This window comes from Antechinus flavipes, chromosome 1 (assembly GCF_016432865.1).
Source record: "Antechinus flavipes isolate AdamAnt ecotype Samford, QLD, Australia chromosome 1, AdamAnt_v2, whole genome shotgun sequence".
In the NCBI taxonomy this organism is placed as follows: Eukaryota; Metazoa; Chordata; class Mammalia; order Dasyuromorphia; family Dasyuridae; genus Antechinus; species Antechinus flavipes.
Window position 1 is genome coordinate 705,647,414 of NC_067398.1, and position 17,587 is coordinate 705,665,000.

A 17,587-nucleotide genomic window follows, 5' to 3' on the forward strand; every position below is an offset into this window, starting at 1 on the left:
CCCAAACTGAACTCATTCTCTTTTATCCCAAACCTTCCCCTCTTTCAAACTTTTCTTGTTATTGTCAAAGTTGTTCAACTATCCCACACACACATTTCCCCAAAAGACTATTTTATCGAGAATTAAAACTAGACAAGTGCTCCCGTGATGGTCAAACAAAATGATACAAGGACACCTGTTGAGTTCTTTCTGAAGAATTCTGGAATTATTATAAGACATGGGAGATGCTGGCATAGGACTGCCCACATCAAAGACGGAACTCTGCTCTGTGGGCAAAGCTGAATTGCAATAGGGCAAAAGAAAAGTGAGACGTGCAGATTGAGAGACATCTCCACTCCAGATGCTCCCTCTTTGCTCCCAACTTGTGATAGAGGCTTCCAAGCTCAGGCTAGACCCATTATCACTTGACTATGGTGACGTCACAAAGGACAACAGTTAACCAACCCGTTACGGTCAAAGCTACTGCCATCTTCCTCATAAACTAAGTGTCCTCCCCATGTCCAATCTGCTGCCGAGTCCTGTCAATACTACCCTTTGCAAGGGCCGTCGAAACCGCCCCCTCCTCTTTTCTGACATGGCCACCACCTGGTACAGACCTGTATCCCCACCTGGAGTACAGTAATTAAACCTACTGATTGAACTCCCTGCTTCAAATCTCCCCACTCCAGTCTGTTCCAGGTCATTGTTCTGTCCCAGTGACTTCCTGTCATTTTGAGAATCAAATATTATCTTTTTGTTAACTTTTAAAGCCCTTCATAATCTGCCCCTCTCAGTCTTCTTCCCCTTATGCCCTGTGCTCTGCAATCAGTGACGCCAGCCTCCCGGTTGTTCTTCAAACAAGACACTCCTTCTCCCAACTTGAAGCATCATCTTTGGCTGTCCCCTAAAGAGATGGAATGCTCTCCCTCATCTCCCCTCCTGACTCCCAAGTCCTGCTACAACCTTTCCCATCCCCCTTAGTGCCCAGGCCCTCCCTCCACATCATAATCTCGTTTGTTCTCTCTACATCTTAGTTGTTTGCATGTTCCCTCCCTCTTTGAGAATTAGGGACCATGTTTTTGCCTTTCTTGGGGTACCTCCAGCTCTTAGTCCAATGCCTGGCCCACAGTGGGCCCTCAGCATAGCTGGCTGCTTATCCCGGGTAGCAACTACCTATTTGCCACTTTTTTTTCCTGTCATATCCAATGCAAAGATCATTCTCCTCATTAGAGAAAACCAAACAAATTTGATTTGAACATTTCTCCTCTATTGCTCATTATCACTGACTCATCCACTGCTTAAAGAATGATTTTGTTCTGTCGGTTTTTTTCCCCCCAGAAAAAAACAAAAACAAAAATCCTTTGTGTTGTCCTTAACTTTCCTCAGTACCCTCAAATCATTCCTAGGTGATATTTTGTTTGTTTTGCTGAGGCAATTGGAGTTGTAACTGACCCAGGGTCTCACAGCTAGAAAGTGTTAAGTGTCTGAGATCGAATTTGAACTCAGGTCCTCCTGACTTCAGGGCTGGTGCTCTATCTACTGCGCCACCTAGCTGCCTCCAGTTTTTTTTTTCTTTCAATAACATTTTTCCCAATGTCACGGTCATTTTTAGCATTCAATTTTACAAGATTCCGAGTTCCAAATTTTTCCTAAAATGAAAGGCAAATTGATATAGGTTATATATGTGCTATAGGGAAAACATGTCTCCATATTAGTCACATTTGTGAAAGAAAAACAGATGAAAAGAAAAAACACGCACACACAAAAGAATAAAATTGGGGGTAGGAGAAAGTAAACCTTGATCTGCATTTAGAATCTATCAATTCTTTATCTGGAGTGGATAGGATTTTCCTTTTTGAATCCTTTGTACTTGTCTTGGATCATTGTGTTGCTGAGAAGAGCCCAGTCATTGACAGTTGGTCATCACACAATGTTGCTGATACTGTGTACCAGGTTTTCCGCTCATTTTGTTTTGCATTAGTTTGTGAAAGTCCAGGTTTTTCTGAAATCTGCCTGTTTGTCATGTTTTATATTAAATCCATATACCACAGCTTGTTCAGTCATTCCCCAATTGATGGGCATCTCATCAAATTCCAGTATTTTGCCACCACAAAAAGGACTACTACCAATATTTTTGCATATACAGGTCCTTTCCCCTTTTTTATGATCTCTTTGGGATGCAGATTTAGTAATAGTATTGCCAGATCAAAGGGGATACCTTTTGGGCATAGTTCCAAATTGTTTCCCAGAACAGATGGGTCATTTCACAACTGTACCAACAGTGCATTAGTGTCCCAATTTTTCCACATCCTTTCCAATGTTACCATTTTCCCTTTTTGTCATATTAGCCAATCTGATAGCTATAAGGTGGGATCTCAGAGTCGTTTTGGTTTGTATTTTTCTAATCAAAGGTGATTTAGAGCTCTTCTTCATACGCCTATCGATAACTTTGATTTTGTTCCTCTGAAAACTACCTCTTCATGCCCATAGGTTTATTTTTAAGTTTTATTTTCGATTAACAAGCATTTATTTTCTCTTCCTTGTAACTTCCTCAGAGGGGGAAAAAAAAAGAAAAAAATTAAACTCCTTATATGCATATTCAAGAGAATCAAATTAACATGCTGGTTTGGTTCCAAAGTTCTGGACCTTAAGGCTATCACTTCTCAGTAGGAGCTTGATGGAATATTAGTCATCTGGAATCCTTGGTTGGTCAATACACTGATCAGCATTCTTTTGCCTTTCAACATTGTCTTTACAAAGTTGCTATTGTTGTTTGGCTCTTTGAGTGCCCTGTTTGGCATTTTTGGGGGCAAAGATACTGAATGGGTTTGCCATTTCCTTCATTTAGCAAACAGGTCGAAGTGACTTACCATGGGTCACACATATGGGAAATGTCCAAGACCAGATTTGAACTCGTGCCCAGAGCTCTATCTACTGAGCCACCCAGTTGTCCCGTGTTGTCATTGTGGACAGTGTTCTAATTCTGCCCAGGCCCTGTTATCTCAGCTTTCTCTGAAACCATCCTTTTCATCATTCCTTTCAATGTAGTACTATCTCTTTACATTCATTTCCCATAGTTTGTTCTGCTTCTCTTCATGAAGAGGAGCCCCTGGCTTTCCAGCTCCTGGGTGGGAGAAGCCACTAAACTGTTCAGTCTATTTGACTCAATAGCATTTGCCCCCAAGCTAGGGTTGGAGCAAGAAATACAAACTATTCAGTGAAGCATTTTTTAAGGGTAGATTCATCTTTTTTCAACTTAATGCCACTTTTTTTTCTGATTAGCAAGCACTCTCTCTCCTTCCTTTCCCTCCAACTGAATATAAACCAAAGCAAAAGCAAAATGCTGACACCAAATTCCCCCATCGGTCACATCCATTCTGCCTTTCCAATCCATCCCCATTCCTGGGGGATGCAATAAGACGGCGTGTTGGATTTGTCAGCAAGACCAGAGTTCAGAGGCGGCTCCATACAGCTTCCTCCCCTTTCCCAACAGCACTGTTTGGGACTCATCTGGACTTTCCAAAATACTTTCCCCTTCTGGGAAGCTGCTTTTTAGTGTCATGTTCCCTAGTTAGAATAAGCTCTTTGAGGGCAGGGACTTTGTTTTAATTTGGTTTTGTATTTTCAAGCGTCAGCAGAGAACCTGGCATTTAGGAGGCTGCTTAATAAGCGCTTATTGGCTGACTGACCCTCAATAAAGGCCGAGCTTTCTTTCTGCCACTTTAGGTCCCATTGTCCCCCACTCCCTTTTATTTCCCCCACTGAAATCCTTCACACACACACACACACACACACAATTTACCCTGATAACTTGGAGCATGGTATACCATGGCTAAAGCCCCCCTGCTTTCTCTTCTTGGAAGGAGATCATACTGGAAGGAGCATCCCTTGGCAGTGCAGAAATGCACCCATCACTCTGTCCCTGCCTTCCATGCCCACTGAGATTCTCAGTCTCATTTTTCCAGCACCTCATTAGGACCCTGAAACGGGTTTTTAGTTTCTGTTAAGAACTTGGCAGCCACCCCATACTTGAAACGTGTGTGAAAGACCCAAGTCCAAAAGCTGGTTCTGTCACTCAGTACTTTTTATCTATGCTGGTAGCACAATGGACAACATGCTGGACCTGGAGTCAGGGGGAAGTCAAGGTCAATACAAGACACCAACCTTACTCACTCAAATTCTATCTGCCTTGGTTTTCTCCTCTGAAAAATGGGTACCCACTCCCTAGGGTGGTGAAATATTTTATGAAACACTTAGCACAGTACTTGGAACATAGTAAATGCTATATAAATGTTCATAGTTGATGATTAGTCATATCCTTTGTAACCCTCTGGGGTTTTCTTGGCAGAGATACTGCCATTTTCTTCTCCAGTTCATTTTACAGATGAGGAAACTGAGGCCAGATTTGAACTTAGGAAGCTGAGTCTCCCTGACTCCAGGCCCAGCCCTCTATTCACCAAACCATCTAGCTGCATCCTATATAAACGTTAGCTATTGATTATTATTATTATTAATAACGATTTCCAAGGTGTCCCCTTACAGCTCTGGAGCTATGGTCCTTTCCCTTCTCTCACTACTTGTCTTGCCAACTGCCTTTTCTTTGAATCCCTCTCTTTGGGTTTTTACTTTTCAATCCTTATTTCCTTACTTCTGATCAAGCCATTGTTCTTTACATTTTTCTTAAGTTCTCTGGGATTTTCCAAATTTCTGCTCATTAATTCAGTCTCAGGCTTTCTTCATCAGTCTAAAGAGATCCATCCAAATCACCTTCACAATTTCCTTTTTTTAATTCTCTCAAGTCCGTCTCTCTTCTATTTTTTTCCCAACAGAAGTCAGAAGCAAAATAGCTTAATTCCATAGAAAATTCAGTTCCCCAAGCAAGTATCTGTTAGGTGCTAGACACCAAGGAACAAAAGACAAAAAGGAAAAAATCCCTGCCTTCAAGGAGCTTACATTTTTCTGGGAGGATACATCCTGTATGCAGAGAAATAAATGTAAGGCAAGACAATCTCAGGAAGCCATTAACTAATCACAACTTCAGGGGAGATCAGTCACCAGGTTTTACAAAGCACGGAATGAAGCTAGGGATCCTTCAGAGATGGAAGAGAGAAAAGAGTGTGTGGGTGAGACATTTGGGTGACTGTAGGAATAGAATATGGAGTCTGGAAAGAGCCAAACTTTAGGTCCGGCCCTCTATCCACCAGGACACCTAGCTGCCCTTCATGCTCACATGGTAAATGAGCAGTAAATAAAGAAGTATGTCATTTTTCTTAGTTGTTTGTATCACGACTTCCCCCCTGTTCCATAAAAGAGCCTGCAGAACAAACAGAATCATATTAATCATTGACAGAATCAAGTAAAACTATAACATCAGAGTTCTATTTCTCTTCACTCTTCTGAAGGAAACAAAGCACTCATTCAAATGGGTGGGGAAGGACATTTCTGAATCCAGGCTCTGAGGTCCTTAGCCCTGGAATCTCTGTCTGTGGTTCCCCTTTCACAAGCCAAACAAAAATGATCAGAGAGACATTTGTCCCTAGATCTGCTTAACTGCCATGTTCCATCAGTGATGGGGCACAACTCCAAGCACTCAAGCCTTAGATCTGTGCAAACACTTTCTCCATCAGGGCCTATTCAAGACTCCTTGGTTGGAACATAACACCCTTTCAGCTCTTTTAAATTAGTGTCTCTTTCAAAACAAAAACTCTCTAAAACTCGACATTTCCGGTCCAGTTTTAATATGGAAGTTATGTCTGAACTGACTTAACATTAACCTAGAGTTGTGATCATAGAAAAGGTGATACGTCTAACTTTTTGCAAAAGGAAATGATTTCCCAGCAACAATAGGGAGCAACTTCAGATTTTTGAACAGGAGACAACTGTGTTTTTGGAGAATGGACCAGAAAAGTGAAAGTGTACCTGCCAGATACCTGTAAGGAGACCCACCTCCAAAAAGCTGAAAGCCAACATTGAAGTGGAGAGGCTAGGAAAGAGGTCACTAGGAACTCAAGAACAGGCCTTTTTGTGAGATAGACATAGTGATTTCCATCTCAACCAATGAGGGAGGGGTACAGTTTAACCCCAAATTTGAATTCTACACTAATTAGCATCTCTGGGAAAAAGAATGAAAGCCCTAATTTTGGAAAGATCCTACAGAACCTCGTTGTAGATTTATATGTATGTCTCAAAACCTGTTCACAATAAAAATAAACAAAATATCAAAGAGATGCCATTGTAATAGAGATTATGACTATGCAAATAAATTTTTAATTACAGTATATGCATTTTAATATGAAGCTACCCACTTTCATTTCCTAGGATATTATCAGCTAATACCAAGCTCTGAGCCAGTCAGTCATTCCCTTGTCTTGGAGGTGACTGGATATAATGGGGGAGACAGAAAGCAAACATATATATAATATGAACTATGTATGGCATGAATATGAGATAATTAGCAGAGAGAAGGTCCTAGAATAAAAGAGGAGTTGTGAAAGGCTTCCTGTAGAAGAGATTTTTGCTCGGACTTAAAGGAAGCCCAGAAGGTCAGCATCAGTGTAAAAGAGGAAAAGCATTCTGGGTATAGGGGATAGCCAGAGGAGATGCCCAGAGTCAAGCCACGGGTGATCCTATCAAAGAATGTTGAATTGGAATTGGTGCCCACAGACCGGGCTCTGTGGCCTTCTGTATATATGACTTTGATAGCCCCTTCCCCTGGAAGGTGAGGAGTTACAGCAGGAGACCTCTGACGTGCCTTCCTGTTCTAGATCTACAACCTTGTGAATGGGATCCCCACCAGGACATTGATGTCTTATATCAGCAACCCCACTGACTCCAACTAGATCCTTGGAGGAGGAGCACATTTCCCAAGTAGACACCACACAATCAACTGACTCCTAACAAGGGGGAGAGGAGACTTGGGAAGGAAGAAGTCATTTCACCAAATCAAACTGCTTCAAGTAATTGCTTTATCTGATTATTTATTGTTCAACAACAAAGTCCATTTCTTTCAGAGTAGATCCTGAATTTATACCTTTTATTCCTTTCCTTGTCAAGAATAAAAAAGTAATGAAGAAAAAGCTGCACTTTTGGATACCTAGAATCTTAATAAACTTAGGAGTATCTAATTGCAATTTCATGTGACGATATTTCTTTCTGGGATACTGGTGGTCTTACAGAGAGCTTCTACCCTCTGACCTGATGGCCATTCACAACCACCACCACTAAAATCAAAAGTTAAGTGTTGAAAAATGCACCTTTTACAATAAAAAAGTAGAAACCAATTCAATTTCCTTTGTTGTTTGTTTGTTTGTTTTTTTACGAATATAAAGTTTCTTGTAAATATGTACAGTCTTTTGAGCTATTCCTGTAGGAGGAAGCATTTCACAAATGAGACACAAGATATACATTTTTTAGGACTTGAGAAGCCCATTTCTCATGGAGATCTAAATGAAATGCAAAGACTGAAAGACCAATTTCAGTGACCTTTCAAAATACTTGTGGACCAAGAGGCAAAAACTTCAGCAAATTTTCAGTCAAATCTTCTGTTCTCAGTGGGGAATTAAAATATTACACACACACACACACACACACACACACACAACACACACACACACACACCAAAACAACAAAAAGAAAACAACAAACAAAAGAAAATAACAAACAGAACCCAAAACTTCTGACAACACAAAAACCACACCAGTCCCTACATTTGCCCAAGGTCCAGATGATGATGAGTTTCCCAGAAATCTGAAACAAATGAGCCCGAGGGAGGAGACAGAGGGAGGACCAGAGGATATGGGCCAAGGGTCCAAATGGAGATTAAGCTGCACTGGATACCAAGACTGAGCAGCTAGTTTTGCTCTTGACTATGGCTGAAACCAGTTCACAACTCACACCGGGCTGGCCTCGATGGTCCTCCCTGTGCCTGTTAGCAGAGGCCAATTTAAAGTCCCAGCTGAGCCAGAGAAGCCCAAAATGAGGCTGGCGGGGAGCTCAGCCTCTTAACTAGCAGGCAAGAAGAAAACAGGACGGAACCACAGTGCACCTGAGGAGCGCAGCCTCAGCATGGTCACGGGCCCTGGGAAGAGTGCCAGTTCATAAGGAGTGGGCAGAGGGGCACACAGAGGGGACACACACAAGGGGGTCACATTCAAGTTTTCTAGGCGGTGATTTGCTGAAATCCTTCTCTCATCAGAATAATAAGGCTTATAGCGTTTTCCCCCCCAGTGCCACAGACTGCAGCTCAGTCACGGCCAGTAAGTTGGCAAGTCATCAAAAGGTCTTAATTGGCTTGCTTACATGGGAATGATGATAGGATACTTAGCGTAGCAACCAAGAGATGAGCCAGGCTGATGGTGCAGCAGCATGCAGGGGGCCTGGACGGAGGCTCCTGGCCGCCCCGTGGATGCTGAGCTCAGAGCAAGTCGACCACATGCATGTCTGGCCAGAGCCACGTGAAAGCAGGGCCGGCGGTCCCAAGACGACGCTGCTCAAAGCTCCACGAGGCTCCTGGGTCTAGAGTCCTGCTCTTGGGGGGAAGCCCACAGACATGGGGACATTCTGAGCTGGTCAGAGGAGGAGGAGGAGGAGGCAATGAGTAGGCCTGATCAGGGCCAGGGCTAAGGATGGCTGCCAACAGAAGGAAAGCAAACAGATGGGGCTGTGGGTTCTACTGTAAAGACCCAAGGCTGTAGTCAAACTGCACTTGTCACTTCAAAAGCAAGTTCACATCTCAAGGATTCCGTGTCTTTTTTTAACTTATGATGGAAGCAGCTAGTAAATCAGAGTTCCAATCGTGCCCATTGCCCAAACAGGGTCCACATCCTCCTTGTCCTTTCTACAAAAGTTTATGAAGAGCTTGAAAGAGTAGCCGTTGTACAAAGTGCAGGGATGGCCCAGGAGGGGGTGGGGAAGAGACCACGGACAGCTGGCCGGCACCCCCGGCCTCAACTGGGCTTCCTCCATTGTCTCTGCTGAGGAGTGGAGGCTCAAAAAGGCCCCGGGCTCCCGCTCAGAGCCCTGGTGGAGCTTGTCCTGCAGCTGAAGAGGAGGAGTCAAATCTTGTTTTTTGTATATTTCTGGCTGAGAACTACACCGAAGACTGGTCCCAGACCTGGCAAAAAAGCAATGAAGGTGGATTCAAGCTGTGCTTTTGTAAAACATCACATGACAGGCAGCAATACCATCAGCGAGCACTCCTAGAGGCTGATTTTGCCTCTTCAGAGTGCAGCCAATTTTGCTTCCAAGCTGTGGGGCAACAGCAATCCTTAAATTGGCTGGCGTGAGGTATTTTAAATATTCATTTCAATCTTTTCCTCAACCAGATTTGTAACTTTTCTTCTCTCTTTAACAATTTCAAAGGACAAATTTCCCCCATCCCAGCCCACCCTACTTCCCCTGTCGCTGCCCTCAGAGAAAGGTCGATAGAAAAGCAAGAAGAGTGAAGGCATGAAGCTGGACAAGGAGAGCTTGCAGCCTGGACAGACTTGTGAGTGAACCTTAGGTGCTAGCCCTAGTGCCTATGCCCGGCTTCCCAGACTTGGTGGAAGATGCATCCAGTCCTATGAAGTTACAGGTCCTGAGGCTACATGTGGCCTCAGGAATACACTCAAGCACATGCCTGGACTCAAAGTTTTAGTAACAGCAGGTCCTCCATGGACCCACTTCAATGAACGTGGAAGAAAACACAGGACATGGAACTGTAGAGAAACTTAAAGGGTCATTTAATTCAATCCTCTCATTTTAAAGATGAAGAAACTAAGCCCCAGATCAATCATTAACAAACAAATATGGAAAATTGGTTTGTTCTCTAAAGCAGGTTAAACATTGCCCCACATAACTTGGTATATGTTTAATTTGCACAGGAGGAGACACTCCTTAAACAGAGCACAAAGGCCGGTTTTTGCCCATTCTTCACCCATATTATCACAGAGTCTGAATCATTCTAAGGAAGGTAGAGCTTGAGCAATGCTGCTGCATGGGAAGAAAGACTCTCACTGATCCAACTCGCCCACCCCCACCCCCGGCCTCCCTTCTGAGATCGCCCCACATAACCCTGACTGACCTTGTTGACTTGGGACAGTGGCGTCCTCACAGCTCCAACAGGCAATCGACCCCTGCTGCTTTCATCAAAGAGTCTCCCAGGAGACCTCTCCCTCCTGGTGCTCAGCATCCGCCCCGGAGACTTCTCTCTCTCAAGAGGCCGGCCAGGGGACTTATCCCTACGCAGCTCAGTTCTGCCCTCTCGATAGCGGTGGGGTGTGCTGGGTTCCCGTGGATGGCTGGGGCCTTCAGGCGGTGCTGGGCTGGAGGCCACACGTTTGGTGATGTGCTCATTGTAGGTGGGGGGGCCTCTCTTGTTAGGACTGCTGGCATTCAAAAACAAGGGAGAGAACAACACATTTCCAATTCAATTCCGATCACCCCCTCACAAGAGACTGAATCCAGGCTACAAAGGGAAAAAAAGGCGGTGGCGACCAGCACCCACCGGGTCCCTGTTCCTTCCCAATCTAGCCTCCTCATAGGACACATCCCCCAGGATTCCCGCAGAGAGCATGAAAAGGCATCTTTTAGGAGACCAAAAGACACTCCTCAATGGGTAGTGAGAGGACAGGAACAAACAGTTCTCAAAAGAGGAGCTGCAAATTATTAGTAACCATGGGAAAGATTGGCCCAGCAAGACAACTCACGCTGAACAAACTAGCAAAAGAGAACAAAGGGCTAGAGACGGGGAATTGGGGGCACCCTAACACACTGCTAGTGGAGCTAGGAAGCGGGGAGCAAGACCCTGCTGTCAGGCACACGCCCTAGGAGGTAAATGATGAAAAAATCCCTTTGCAATTAAGTTGTAATAAGTGTGTATTAGAAAAGAACAAAAAAAAAACTTGATCCTCTTTAACTGAGTGGCTAACAAAGTGCGGTTGCTGATTGTCATGGAATATGACTATACTGTAAAGTGACGGCTGTGTCTGATGAAAATAGAGCAGCCCTGGACAACTTATGTAAACTGAAGGAGAACAAGCCAGAAAAACAGAGCACACCACGAGCACAGGGATGTAAACAGTGGACACTGTGCCACTAAAATAACCCAGCCGGACCAGAAGAAAGGAGGGAGTGCAGCAGCCTCCTTCTCTGCAGAGCTGGGGATGTGTGCGTGCGGGGGTACCAGACTCGGCGGATATGCTGGCTGGTCTCTCAGATCTGTTTTCTCTTCACTTTTTTTATTCTGTTATATAAAGGATTATTCTCTGGAGAGAAGACTATATTGAGAAATATAGGTCATATAAAAAGAGAAGTATCAATAACTTTTTTAATTTAAAAAAAAAGACTTTTGCAAGTCATGGCCAGCAGGCTAAAACTTGGTATGAAACATCCCTCTGGCCATTCCCGCCTTAGTGCAAGAGGACATGACTTCCACACCCTCAGGCCGGAAAGAACTGACTGTGAAGCAAGATCTGGATTCACAAGACACTGAGGCTTCACCTCAGTTCAGCTGACAAACAGTATTAAAAGACATGCAGCTTGGGGAACGGAAAGTTAACTCCCTACTGGATTAAACCTGGGGACAAAAGAAGTCTACAAGTCATAACCCAGATCAGTGGTCTGCTGGCCTTGGAATCTGTTACTGTCCCCCATACCCCTGTTGCATTACTCCTGCCCTGGGAAAGAAAGCTGTTAAATGAATAAGCCCCAAACTTGCCCAAATCTCTGATTCAAGAAGAACCAGCTAACAAATGTGTACATCTTTAGTTCATAGGGCCGCTTCCTCAAGAGTTTGTTGTACATAGAAACTGTCCATCAAGAGCTCTGACTCACTGAATGTTGCTCCTATGACTATGATATGGATCCGCTCAGAGCTTGGAATCCTCCAGGAAGGGCACTGCCAATGGCAGGAACCAGAAAACAGCATTTGAATGTTTTTATTTGTTTTTTTATCAATATTTTAAGGAAATGATTTTCCCTTTTCTTAGCTCCAGGATCTGGAGGTACCAGTACTTAGTTCTCAGGTGTCTTTTTCTTTCTAAAATTGTTTGCTATCGACCTCTCTGAAAGTGACAGGACATAATGGAGGTTTGACTGATGTGATTTAACTGCAGGGATCACTGACTTAGTCTGTTCAACCAAGAGATAAATGTCTGGACTCTGTGGGAGAAATGTGAAGTTATACATACATAATAGTTTACTGGCTACTAATGGAGACCAAAGATGGAAGACAAGCATTTATGCCAGAATGGAACTGCTTCCTTCACGACTGTTTATGTAAAATGACATAATGGAAAGCTATCCCTTAGGTCTACTTTCTAGGAAAAACTGGTCTATCAAGCATTTTCACTGGGCAAATTTCACTGATTGTTTACAAACGGTCCAAAAACATTTCCCCCTAGTTTTCATTAAAGTTTTGTGTTTGAGAGAAATGTTACTTCAGCTACACCTTTCTGCAGGATATAGAGCCCATTTTTCTTGAAGTTAAAGATTCGTTTTTATCAAGAAGATTCCTAATGGAGAACCTTGGATCAGCTAGCATTCTACTGATTTATAACATTTAAATCATCAACAGCTGGCCAGGGAGTAGCTGAGTAAAAAGAAAGTAACCCTGAAGCCTGGACTTCAATACTACCCATATTTCAGTAAGATCGCCAGCTGATTCAGAGAGAAACAAACCCACCTAAATTTCAGAAAGTCTGTACTTGTGTAATACTCTCATGTGTAAAACTCAGTGTCTTTAACAGGGGCCAACACACACAAGAAACATGCCCAGACAATTGTCAGTCCATGAATGCCGTACCTGCGGGAGGTGGAAGCCCCTCTGGGGGGGTGCTCACTCCCAGACTCCTTAACCAGGTTTCCTTTGCAGCAGATGACTCTTAATTTGTCCTGATAAGAAGATGCCAAGTAAATCGCTCCTGATGAAATTGCTGGTCCCAAATAACGAGGATTTGGAATTTCTAAGTGAGCCCGTGCAGGAGTTCTGAGCAATGAAAGGTTTCTGGTTACTAGACTGCATTTTTATTTAACTTTAAACTGTGTGTGTGTGTGTGTGTGTGTGTGTATGCTTGTGCACACATTTACATATACATATACCCCACCCTGTAGCAATTGGTTTCATGAAGACTTTGGGAGAGGGGCAACTAGATAGCAAAGGGGATAGAGTACCAGTCCTGGAGTCAGGAGAACCAGAGTTCAAATCCAGCCTTGAACATTTAACACTTATTAGTTGTGTGACCTTGGACCAGTCACTTAATCCCAAGTGCCTCTCCAACAAAAAAGTAAAACAGTAAAAGTCATGTTCTTTCAAAAAAAAAAAAAGACCTTGGGAATACTTACCCCAAAGAAGAACGTGCCTGAATCTCAATCACTTCAAGAGAGTTGAAGTGTGTTACAAACAGATAGGGCTCTCTGTAGGCTGGTCATCATCATGGAGAAGAGACAATCATAAAGAAGTCGTATTAGTACAGATTCAATCAAAACCGGCTATACAGACACTCAGGCACTATTTTCTAGTGCTCCACAAGGAGCAACAAGAAGAGTAGGTATGGAAAGCAAGGATAAATGTGGCTTTACTCATTTTCCCTCTTGGATCTTACTTCCAGATCTAGACCCAACTCTTTCTGGAGCACAGGATTAACATACAGGAATGACACTGAAAAGAACTGGCTAAAAAACATGTGTGGTGAAGAATCCATGGAAAATGTTTTTTTCCCCTGGCACAAAAACTTCTCAAACCCTACACAGACTATCCAGTCCCCATGCTAGCATCATGACTCAGTTCAGTCTTTGGATCTAATTCTGGGTGATTCAAGACCCAAGAAGACCCAAGAAGAATGGCCATTTTCATTTACGCTGACTTCTCCAATATGACTTATAAGACCTATTTCTCAGCTTCCAAGGATTGCCCAAATATTCAGGCTGAGTCAGAGAAAGTTCCTGCCAGAATCCATTCCTGATCACGGTCACCACCACACCCCACTTACCAAAGGCCAAAGGCAAGCGGCTCCACCTCAGATCATCTGTGCGGCTTCTTCTTCCATAAGAATCCACAAATACACCAAATTCTGCAAGGAGTCGAAAAGCCAGGGTTATTCACGTGCAAGCCTAACTGAGAGGCTAGGAAAATGGAGATCACTTTCAAAGATTTTTTAAAAAACCAAACCAGAGAATAGTTGGGCAGTTTCAGCAGGATCTAACAGCAGGCAGACCAAAAAGTTCTTTGGGAATATCTCATACAAGTTACAGAAGTGGCCTTCAGGAGGCAACCTCACAAGTACAAATGGAAAGAAGGAAAGGAGTCACAGTTAGTATAAAGAGAAGCAGGGAAGAAAGTATTATGTCTGGAGAAAATTTAATTAAAACTCCTTACTGTAAAATCCTACTATACACCTACCATCAGAAGCCAACATTAAACAACAGATAGAGCAAGGGGATACTGCAGAGCAACCCCTAAAAGATGAGCGAGCAATACCGAGATGACTTACCATGGAAACAGAGCAGATACTCTTCTCTCTGGCTCGCGTTATTCACCTGGACAATAGTGACAGGGAAGCTGTTGGAGGAAGAAGCAAATACCGCAGGCGCCAAGGAGTGGTCATTCTTATCCAGAAATTCTGTAAAAAGGGAAGAAAAGCAATAAGAGCATTATTTCCACACCAGTTGTAAGCAAACATGAAGAGCCAGAAACGATCTTTGACAATCCTAAAGTTATCCTACAAGAAAAGGCTGGTCTTACCCTCCAACGTGTACTGCTTCATTTCAATTTCATAGAATTTGTTTGTCCCAATGATGATACTATAATTAGTGAAATGAATACAACTACAGGGCTCAGAAGTTTCTATTTCCTACAGAAAGAGGAAAGAAAAGAAAACTAATTACAAATTACAGAGTTAATGGTAAGCAACCATTAAAACAAAGCGTTCCATTTCTCAGTCTTAGCCTTAAACATTTAAAGTCATCTGACAGCTTTTGCAGACCCAAAGACCCACAGGCATGCCCAACTCCCAAATCCTTCTGCCTAATCATATTTATTCCATTATTCCCCCAAACTCCAGACTAGGAAAACAACAATGTTGAAAGCAAGGTTGTCCCTGAAATCTGTGTTTTGCGATGAGCTCTAACGAAAAGGTCACACATAGTTTTCACAGAACAGAGAATAAGAAGCCTCTGAAAGATCGTTTTTTACTTCAGGTCTGCCCTGACTGCTTTTCTGGCCTGAGTACAAACTAACTTCCAAGACAGAGAAGGAGGCCAGCAGGCAGAACAAGCAGCAGGACACATCTGAAAACATGACCTCCCCAAGCAAATGGAATTCACTAGCTCAGGTAACATACCTAGACCACACAGTCAGTCCCTAGAGTCAAGAAAACAGACCAATAAGCAGCAAGTATTTTAAGAAATATATTCAAATTTAAAAGTTTATCATGGTCTCACCTAGGTCCCTTCTGAAATTTTACTGTACAGCCCCAATGCTTTTGAAAGACTAAGTTAACAGCAATGCTCTGCACAGGAGCAAACATATTGTCCCTTGTAAGCAATGATCCTTACAAATGTTTCCTTTATTTCACAAAAGCAGAATGAATTTAGATGGTTTCAACTACTTCAATGAATATTAGAAATAGGACATTTACTATCTAGGGATTTGAGTTTTCTCTAATAGTACAACAGATGCCATGATCGCCTAAGTCCTGTCCACATTTTAATTATTATCTCCATTCTCCCTAGTAGCATATTCCAAAAAGAAGTCACTACTATCTTTTCCAAATGGCTAAAAATAGCAACTACAAAAAGAAATTGAAATCTTCAGAGGCACCCCTGGGGCCTGTTAAGATTTCAAAAGAAAAAGTCACCTTCCTTCTTTCCTAGGACTACAGCCATCCAAAATCGAGGTTCTCTTCGATCTACACCTGCTGCGCCCAGCTTATGCAGAGAGACAGCCAACGCAAGGGGAGACAATCATACCTGCTGTCTCTACCCTGGAGGTACCTTGAGGAGGTGAGACAGGCACCCTGGAAAGCGACATAGTGCTGAATGCCTACTCTCCAACCCAAAAGAGTTGGGGGTCATAAATCTCCAGAGAAACCAGCAAGATAGACAGAACGCTGGATCAACACCTGGCCATTCCAGGAGTGTTCAACTTACTTTCCTGATGCAGTACTTGCTGAGGTTTTCATTGTACCGGAGAATGACAACTTTATTAGGCATGGCGGCACAGATACAGAGTCCATTCTCAATCTGCCGGGCAAAGAGAAAAAGATCCATGAGCCTCCAGCACAATGATGAACAACGCCCTCTGCAAAGGGGTTTGGAACAAACTGTAATCAGTAGGAAATGTAAGAGATGGATGAAAATGTTTAGGAAAGTAAAACTCTTTTTCTAGGACCTTTATTATCAGAACTCCTTTACTTCTGTGATTCAAAATGAACACCTGTACAACTTGTACACATCAAGCATGTACTTGTCTGCATGTCGTCTCCTCTGAACATGAAGGCAAAGCGTGGTTTTGCCTTTCTTTGTACCTCTAGTATTTAAGGAGAATGCTTGCGGCAGCCCTGTGAGGCAGTGGATAAAGACTTGGCTATGGACTTGGGAGGTTTTGTTGTTGTTCAGTCATTTCAGTAACATCCAACTTTTTGTGACTCCATTTGGGATCTTTTTGGCTAAGAGACTGAAGTGGTTTGGAGTTTCTTCTACAGCTCATTTTACAGATGAGAAAACTGAGTCAAATACTGTGAAGTAACTTGTTCAGGGTCACATAAATCACATAGATGAGTCTTCCTGACTTCCTGACTCTACTGTGCCACTTCTGAATGCCCAAGTCAGGAAGATCTGAGCCTCATTCCCTTACTAGCTGTATGATCCTAAGCAAATCACTTCACCTCGCTCTGCCTCAGTTTCCTCATCTGTAAAATGAGAATTATATATAGAATTATAATTATAGAATTATATGTGAGGATTGGTGTGACAATTAATGGACATGATATTTGTAAAGTGCTCAACACATAGTTAAGTGCTACATAAATGTTAGTTATTTTTATCATTATTATGTAATATTACTGTTTGTTCAAGAAAGCCTTATATATAGTTCAGAAGCCTTTGCTACCAAAATATCCCAGACTGAAAAGTTTCCATAGAAAAGTTCCAAGAACAATCGTGACCCTACCTGGAATAGCATCCCACTTGGAACCTGATAATGTACAAGTTCCAAGAACCCCTTCCGGGAAACCATCTTTAGCTAGGTTGAAATTTCTCTTTGCATCTCCCATGCTTATAGACATTTCCCACAGATCCTTCCTAGGCCAATGACTTAGAAATATGGATCCAGTTAATTCTGATAACTCTAGAGCCCAGAGAATGAATCACACAAAAGGAAAATGGAAGCGTGTAGTTTTCAACTCTCAAGGGTTTGTTAAGAACAATCATACAAAAATGGATGGTATTACATACTATTCCATTCTATTTTCTTTAAAAAAAAAAAAAGGTTTAGTTCAGCAATATCGTTACTAAATATGTATCCCAAAGAGATCATTAAAAAAGGTAAAAGGCCTTACATGTACAAAAATATTGATAGCTACTCTCTTTTGTGGTGGCGAAGAAACTGGAAAATGAAGGGATGGCTAAA

At 42.7% G+C, this 17,587-nt stretch overlaps 1 protein-coding gene across 8 annotated transcripts in view; it reads right to left on the reverse strand.

Annotated features, from left to right (window-relative positions):
* Positions 1 to 7,636: 7,636 nt before the first annotated feature.
* CIT (citron rho-interacting serine/threonine kinase) overlaps positions 7,637 to 17,587 on the reverse strand; it is a 149,546-nt gene continuing 139,595 nt past the window's right edge. For 6 of the 8 annotated variants that reach the window (XM_051972908.1, XM_051972909.1, XM_051972903.1 and 3 more), the window contains 8 exons: positions 16,108 to 16,200; positions 14,702 to 14,810; positions 14,451 to 14,579; positions 13,950 to 14,030; positions 13,303 to 13,381; positions 12,764 to 12,946; positions 10,043 to 10,346; positions 7,637 to 9,091 (listed from right to left, as the gene is read on the reverse strand). In XM_051972908.1, coding sequence (XP_051828868.1) covers positions 9,068 to 9,091; positions 10,043 to 10,346; positions 12,764 to 12,946; positions 13,303 to 13,381; positions 13,950 to 14,030; positions 14,451 to 14,579; positions 14,702 to 14,810; positions 16,108 to 16,200 — 1,002 coding nt within the window. In that variant the 3' untranslated portion in view covers positions 7,637 to 9,067. The remainder of the gene's footprint in view (positions 9,092 to 10,042; positions 10,347 to 12,763; positions 12,947 to 13,302; positions 13,382 to 13,949; positions 14,031 to 14,450; positions 14,580 to 14,701; positions 14,811 to 16,107; positions 16,201 to 17,587) is intronic. The other 2 variants (XM_051972904.1, XM_051972907.1) reach the window with 1 other exon arrangement.